An 8,537-nucleotide genomic window follows, 5' to 3' on the forward strand; every position below is an offset into this window, starting at 1 on the left:
TGTTTGTGATATACTCTGCGTCAAACTCGCTACAATGGACACAATATACAATAATTCAGGATATAGTGGTGAAATACTATGATGTGCCGAGTACTGTGGTGTCATGGACTTCTATGGTGTATATGATCACGTACGTGCCTCTCATATTCCCCGCCAGCTGGCTACTGGATAAAACGGTGAGTTTTTTTTATTATTTTTTTAATTGTAACAATTTTTAGACAGCACAGATATCGATATTTCTTAATTTAATTATCATTTGTCGATGTTTTTTTTTTAATCTAATATACATATACTATTTAGCTAGTTGAAATATTGAAATGGTTAAGTATTAAGTATTTATGAAGAAAAGTGAAATCATTTATCAAATAACAAAACCAAATCAACTAAATATTCCAATACCAGCAAACAAATGATTGAATTTTCAACATCCCCGGCCGCAGCATCCATTAGGAAAGTTTTGGTTCCATTTGCAAAATCACTGCGGCTTAATGTCCATTCATTCACGGCATTAAGTACGTCAAAGCAATACAAACAAACAAAGAGACAGGTTTTAGGTAAAGGCTTTGTAAAACGTAAGCCGCTAACCGAGAAAATTTTATTGTTTTCGGTGACAGGTCTTCTGTTTTCTTCCCGTTCTTTTCTGAAAGATTATAATATACAGTGTTATTATCGTGATGTTAAAAATTTAATCATTTGCTTTCTTATCTAAAATGTTAACTTTTTAATGTTGTTGGCTAATAACAATGCCTTTAGTTCTAGTTAGTTGTAAATTGAAGTCTTAGTTTAGATAGCTAAAATCTATAGATCTAAAATGTAGCCACAGAAAAATCTATAGTTCGCTATACTGACATCTCCACACTGGGATGACATTCAAGATGTGGTTGTCATAGAAACGCAGTAATAAACAAGATGTCAACATGTTTACTTAATTTATTGTGAAATCGAAACTTATAAGTTACATTTTAAAATAACGTCAATTTAGCGGATTCTCAGACGTTGATTAACTCGATAACAGCTCAATAACTTTTATAAAGATAAAAGGATTCACGGATCTATTCGATCGGACGATTGATAAAATGCGAGTAAATTATCAATATGCATTAGAACGTTCTTTATATAGTGCGCGATATTGGTGGACGTGAGACTGTGCTGTGAAATAAAATGTCTGTCGTAAAAGATAAAAATGTGAACACTGCCAATGAAGAACCAGCTTGGTCGACGTACACCAGTCCAAGGAAGATGGAAGGTGTAATGGAATACGTCGCCGCAGACAGTATAGTCAAATATAATGTGTATAGAACAAGATGGCTAATGTTAGGCTTATTCGTGTTGTACTCTTCATCTAATTCTATGCAATGGATGCAGTATACTATAATTCAAGACGTAATTGTGAAGTATTACAATGTGCCGAGTACACTCGTGTCATGGACCTCGATGATCTACATGATAACATACGTGCCACTTATATTCCCTGGCAGCTGGTTACTCGATAAAACGGTAGGATATTGTTTTGCTATTAACACAAAGGCAGTAAATTGCTTGCTTGAATTCCTTTACAAATGCTATCTTCAACGTCAAGGCAAAGTACTGTTTGAACTAGAGTTCAAATATTTCTTCACTTTATTGTCTTAACATTTTTGGGTTGTGGTAAATCCCTAGTCAATGCTGGTTTACTTTTACTAGCGCTATGGGCAATACTATGGCGCCCTCTTTTTGACCGACTTCCCAAAAGAAGGAGGTACTCAATTCGTCTGTATGTTTTTTTTATGTGTGTTACGGCATAACTCCGCCGCTAGTGGACCGATTTTGATCATTCTTTTTTTTATCCGAAAGGTAATGCTTGGAGGTGGGTCCCATTTTTTGGATTGATTTTTGGAGTCTAAGACTACGACGTAGTTAAATAGTTTAGCTCAAAATAGCGCGACGAAATTTCGGGTCTGTTTTGCTTTTTTTGCTTACGTAGCCTAAACTATAAGACTTACATGAAAATGATGTATGGAAGAATTGTAGCCCATTATTAACGTGACTGGAGGGGCGTTAGGGTTGTGTGAAAGTAATTTGCAGACCAGGGGCGCCCTGGGCGGTTGCCCGATATTCCAACGCCAGTACTGTCCTACCTAATATACTTTTTCGACTTGTGAAGGCTTTATTTTGTCCCGTTAGGAATCGCTGCTCTAGTCTGTAACTTGGTCCTTATCTTAGTTATTACTTTCATACTTTTTAATGTTTTTACTTTTTATTCCACACTAAAAAATAGCTTTATCAACTTTTTAACGAAGCGTGTAACTTGATTTCATAGTAGATTATTCAGTTATCGGTCATTTTTGAGGCATGGAAATGGCAAATTGTTTTTTTAAGAATCTTACCGAATAAAATGCTTTAGACAATAAAATTTAAAATTGGATAAACGACCTTAGTTACTTATAGGCGTTTACTAAAGTTATAAATACCGTATCTTTATCTCCAGATGCGATTAAAGTGATAATTCAAATTTATTAGACGATTAATCCCAATTTATTGCGTTACAATAATAGATTAGGAGTAATTAAATAACGATTACAAAAGAATTATTATTTATTGATATTTCAAAATATTGTTACCGTGCGATTACAGCTGAAGCACTCGTACTGAAAATATCCATAGAGATAACGGATACGAGTAACCGCGGGCAACCTTTGAAACTATCGCACAACTGTTGTGCGATTGTTTTTTTTTATAGCATAAGGTGGCAAACGAGCAAGCGGCCACCTAAATCCGCCAAAATGGCGAAGTGACCGCTGCCCATAGACATCCGCAATTGCAGATGCGTTGCCTACCGTTATTAGACAGAGGAGGAGAAGCACATAACGAGGATATTTCCGCTTCCTATTCATCTCCTCCTATGTCAAATTCACTTCCCTTTCCCATCCTCTCCTTATAAGAAAAGGGTGGTAAAGAGAAGGAGATTTAAATTAGGCCTCCGGCACCACACTCATCAGACGAAACACGGAATTGCTTCCATTTTACGCCTGTTTTCTGTGTGGTCGTGGTATTACATCGGGCGTGCCGGCCCTGCAGTGCTAAGATGTTAAATTGGGCACTACCACTACCATTGTCGATTGTTTCGCAGCCAATTCAACTGTTTAGTTGCACAACTAAAAATCGACTAGTGTGTGCACCTCCATATAAGTTCTTAGCATCAAAGCGAGACTAAAATGTTGTGCGAGAGTTTACTCAAAGGCTTGCGCACGCTCTTATAGAGAACACCCTTAAGTTAATTACGTCCTTTAAAGACACGCTCAGATCGCATCATCCATCTTGCTACTTGCCAACTTAACTTGACCTAAAGTCTTAAATTCTGCACTGCCATGAAACTTAATTAATATGATATCTATGTAGTGGTAATAAGTTCTAATCTCGCTTGAACGTAGGTTTAAATCAAAAAAGATTCTTGTTAAAGACAGATCTTATAGTAGTGGATACTGTAATGTGTTGAAATAATCTTTGAAATTAAACGATGGGATCGTCTTACTTTAAGATAAACTTTTTAATCGATCAATGTTATAACAAAGTAGTTAGTTATTACATATACCGTTTTCTCAACTTTATAAGGAAACTAGCTGTTCCCGTGCGGCTTCAACCGCACGAAATTGTAAAAACTTTATTTTATTGTATCCATTTGTCAAATTCTCAATTGCAAATGTCAAAACTACCGTTTACCGGTTTTAATTTATTTTATTGATAATTTTACATCATCCACTTGCCCTTATCCCTTACGGAGGGTCGGCACAGTATGTGCTGCTCTTCCATACATCTCTATCAGCCGTCATATCTAAATCCACTCCTTTCTTAAGCTTATCCTCTTTCACACAATCCATCCATACTTTCTTCGGTCTTCCTCTACCTTTGTAGCCATCCACAATCAATCTTAACACTTAATATTAACTTTATTGAAAATTTTACAGACACAAAAATTAAACGTATTTACAAATATGGCCCCGCAAAGACTATATGATTAGTTTGTCCGCGGGAGCGGTGTTACAATATTATATAGAGTGTACTAGTGTCGTAGTGGAGTGGAGTGTAGAACATAACTTAAAAGTTTCTAAGACTGGTTATTAATTAATTTTACGCTTAGGTAAGAGGTTATAACAAGGTACAAACTATAACTCATTGCATATTGGCTGGTGTCAGATCGTTCTGAAGGTTTTCATGAATAGATATGGCCGGCGGATGCAAGCGTGAACTTCCGCGCGACGTTCGTACAACTTTTTATAGCCTGTCATATCAGAAACACAAAGTTTTACAATTACAAGTTTGCTATTTTTTTATGTTTTTTACTTAATTCTGTTTATAAATCTCATTTTTAACCTGATTATCTGACAAGCATTGTAATTATGCATTGTAGTTTTTACAGCTTTTTTTAATGAATAGGTAACTAAATTATATTTGCGTGTATTAGTAATAATTCAATTAGCAATAAAGTGGTACCGCGACCAAATGTTCCAATGATTAATGGATTAAGTTGTTTGCTTGTTTGGGTTTAGCGTCGCGCGATTGTTTCACTTCTGTTTGTCTTACCTAAATATAAAGTTTGCAATACAAATAATTTTTGAAGGTTGTTTGTTAATTATCTTTTTTAAATAATGATAAATGCCAACAAAACAAGTTCGACTTTAATTTTTCTTGACTTATAAAATTGTTATTTATAATTTTAGGCATTTAGTAAGATCGAAAAGTAAGATTTAGTTACAATAGCGACAGAGTAACACTTATTAACTATGTGGCGCCTGCATATTTATGTGCGGCAAAATTATCAGTGTGAAACTGATTTTATTAGTTTCCGTAAAAAAAATCACACGTATCAAGGTGATACTGAAATTTAATGCAGAACATACAAAATACAATCATAATTTACTACCTGTGTATGTCCTCTTCTAGATTACATTAACTGACGTACAGCCATGGAGATACGCCGTGCCCAATTTATGAACGTGGCTTGCAATTAATCTTGCCACTGAAGCTGCTTGTGGTCGGGACATGTGTACAATGGATGAGGTTACGTCGAGCTTGAGACTTGCACTTCTATTGTATGAAACTACGGCTATTGAAAATAGTTTTAATAGAAAACTACTGTTTAATTTACTATATGAAAAAATATTAAGATAATTCAATCCAAATGTTTTAAAAGATAAACTCGAGATCTTAGTGGAGTCGGTTGAAGATGACTATTTTGTTTAGACAGGCGCTTACATATTTCCATATTACACGTATACGCTTATCTTACACGATATACATTACGAAAGTACTAGATCATTGTATAAATGTCTAGTTTTTAAATGTCTGGATCAGCTGAAAGTTTGTACAGCTTTCGAGTAGCAGATATGACGTAATGCCTAGGCTTTAAAACTTTAACTATAAGGAGACGGTTTCAAACTTTTCCGTATTCCTCGCTCCAGCTCAATGGAACGATACTGGTGTTTTGTTGAGTTATTGTTGGAATAATGGAAGAAAGCTGAACAGATGAGCGAGCTGGCATTTTATATAAGAAATGTTGCTGAAGATTAAGAATTTTTTGTTAGGATGACTTGGTATTTTATACAAATGTTTTTCAATTAGGGCGTATATTTCTAGAACCCAGCTTCGATGACATGGACATGTCGTAAATTGTGATCGGACCGTGTCGAGTGGCGTAGATTTACGAGTGGTCCTCGTGATATAAATCGTCCACAGGCCGCTGTTATGCAAAACGGACCCATCTGTGGACGTCCCTATAGACATGTTTTTTGCGGTTTATTTGTAAAAAATTACTCAACTTTATTATAATTTAAAGAAAATTATGTTTAAAATTATAAAGCAAGAAATAAATTTATCCTTTATTGCAATCTTGTGCAAAATATTGTGATCATTTGCCATTTCTATACAAAATATTGTCGTAGTACCAAATATTTTCTTTCCGATTGTCTTAGAATGCTCCAGTTTTCTATCAATGGGCTGTATGCACTAGCGTGGTACAGTGGCATAGATAATGGCCTTTGTTACACGACGACTTCGAAGTCATCCGACTGATGACTGCTGTGACTGTGACGATCTGGTATTATCTTCCGCCCTTTGTGTTTGACATTTTAAGAGTCTTCACGCAATACACGCAATACTGATAACATACGTGTTTAATACGCACTTGATAATTATTCCTAGGTTTGTTTGTTGTATGATACAATACATCTTACTTCTTACTTCTTACTAATATTATAAATGCGAAAGTTTAGATGGATGGATGGATGGATGTTTGTTAGCGTTTGTAGCTTAAACGGCTGAACGGATCTCCATCCATTGCCACAGGTTTAGAGCATAGTCTGGAAGAACACATAGGCTACTTTTTAGCCCTGTAATAGTTACGGTTCCCGTGGGATTCATTAATTTAGTTTTTTAATGTTTACTCGATCATTCTGCAACGGTTCAACATATCTTATTGAAATTTGGCACAGATATAAAACAAAGTCTGGAGTACACATGGGATAAGCTTCATCCCCGAGGTGTCCGGGTCCCGAGGGATACGTAGCTTTTTGTTATTTATGTAGTTCGTATGTTTTCTAATACCACGCGGACGAAGTTGCGGGCAACAGCTCGTGATTTTATAGTTCAAAATACTAGCTGACTGTAGTACTAACTTGTCTGTCCGCTGATGACTGTGTCAGGAAATATAAATGATATAGAAAATTATTAATGTTTATTTAGTTTAGTTTTTGGCTTTATATCAGGTGAAATTGTCGCACTATAATGTTACCCTGAGACAAAGTATTCGTCGTTAACAAAATTTTTATGAGACTCGTCACTGTATCTCGATGACGTTACGAAAAGTTTCTCGGAAATGTTCGTATTACACCCTGGTCGTATTTATAGAATCTTCGCAACATCAAGAAAAGATAGATATCTATGGGTATAGATAAGTTTAATTAGTGTGGGATATTTACAAAGCGCGGTGCTTCTCATCGGTGGAAGACACGGAGAAAGGGAGCTCGATTTGCTGCAAACATACGGGTTTTAATTAGTTTTTTTGAGCACTCTATTGCAGATAACGAGCGAGGATGTTGACTTCAAATGGCTTGAATTTATTATTCATTCATTTTGATGTCGGTACTTATTTTTTTTTCCTCTATGGCTTTCTGTTATGTGGTTCTAAGAGAAACCGAATGGCTTTTAAATTAACTATATTCTTTACTGATATTCTAAATGCGAAAGTTTAGATGGATGGATGTTTGTTCGAGTTTGTAGCCTAAACGGCTAAACGGATCTGGATGAAATTTAGCATAGATGTAGTAAATAGTCTGGAAAAACACGTAGGCTACTAACTTTTGTGTTTTTAATTCCACGTAGATGTAGTCGCGGGCAAAAGCTAGTGTAGTATAATTTTTATTAAAAGTTTAACTATTTCACTCATTAGGTACTCATAATTTATACTCCAATATCCTGTATAAACTAAGTTCATTAAGTAATGCTCAACTTAGCTTGAAGTTGCAGAACTGCAGGTTATGTGGACATTCCTGTGCTCAAGTTTTGATAAGGAATTTGAATTTCGTAGCACGGGTTTTAGTGATATGCTTTCAAGTATTGAAGCTACTTTGAGATAAATTACCTATCACATTTTAAACCGTGTATGTTCCTAATTGTTTTAAAAAACAACGCACTATGTTTCTTTCATTTGCTTTAAAATCTCGTCGAGAATGTATTACCGATATTTTCATGTTCGTGGTTATTATAGTATGGTTTAATATGACTTTGTTATGGTTGGTTTCTAACAAATGAATTGAACGTATTTGCATGATAAAGTTAGATTTAATTCTGTCCTCCAGCCAAAAGTACTTTAGAGGTTTGTTTAACATTGTATGTATTCTCACGATACGTATTTAGTCAACATGAGAGTGTTGACGATTGTGATGCGGAAGTGAGGACAGAATGTTCCAAACTCGACGGCCATTGTGTGGGATTTGGTACGCAGCGCCATGTGCCCTTGCGGATAATGGGTTCGATTATGTAAGGCTATACGTTGAAACGGACTAATTCGATAATTTATTTGATTGTCAAATCTATTTTTACTACTAATGACTACGTTGTTTTGTATGTTGGTTTGTAAATCGAAATTTCCAAAGAACAAACGCATAAGTGTGCATAACGGTTTACAAACAACATACAGCTACGACGTGCATAATTGTTGACACGGAGACATTCAGTCTGCCGTATCATTGTTATCATCACGCCGAGCGGACGGAGGGTGCGCAGGAAGTGTTCATTCAGGCTAGCTCGCACTCACGTTGGAGGGAAACTCGACAGTCGAGAGCGGCCCACCGCGCGCGCCACTCGTCGACTGCGTGCTGACAACCGCGCGCGACAAATTTTGACAATAATAGTTTTAATTCACAATAAAATAGGCAAAGGTAAACGCTTCAAAAGCGGCCTTGCAGATATTTATATAATTTTATAAAATTACTGTGTTATTACGTGCCAAATCGCGACAATAATTTTTGAAAATAAATAAATCTAAGATATAAAAAAAAACT

The 8,537-nt window shown here is 35.7% G+C and overlaps 1 protein-coding gene across 2 annotated transcripts in view; it reads left to right on the top strand.

Moving 5' to 3' along the window:
* Positions 1 to 901: 901 nt before the first annotated feature.
* The window catches only part of LOC106111792 (uncharacterized MFS-type transporter C09D4.1), a 20,641-nt gene continuing 13,005 nt past the window's right edge, over positions 902 to 8,537 (top strand). Inside the window, exon 1 of one of the 2 annotated variants that reach the window (XM_013293942.1) lies at positions 902 to 1,497. In XM_013293942.1, the coding sequence (XP_013149396.1) occupies positions 1,162 to 1,497 (336 nt within the window). In that variant the 5' untranslated portion in view covers positions 902 to 1,161. Of the gene's footprint in view, positions 1,498 to 8,322; positions 8,527 to 8,537 lie in introns of those variants that run through there. The other variant, XM_013293943.1, reaches the window with a different exon arrangement.

The sequence above is a fragment of the Papilio polytes genome, unplaced genomic scaffold (genome assembly GCF_000836215.1).
Source record: "Papilio polytes unplaced genomic scaffold, Ppol_1.0 DF824146.1, whole genome shotgun sequence".
Lineage (NCBI taxonomy): Eukaryota > Metazoa > Arthropoda > Insecta > Lepidoptera > Papilionidae > Papilio > Papilio polytes.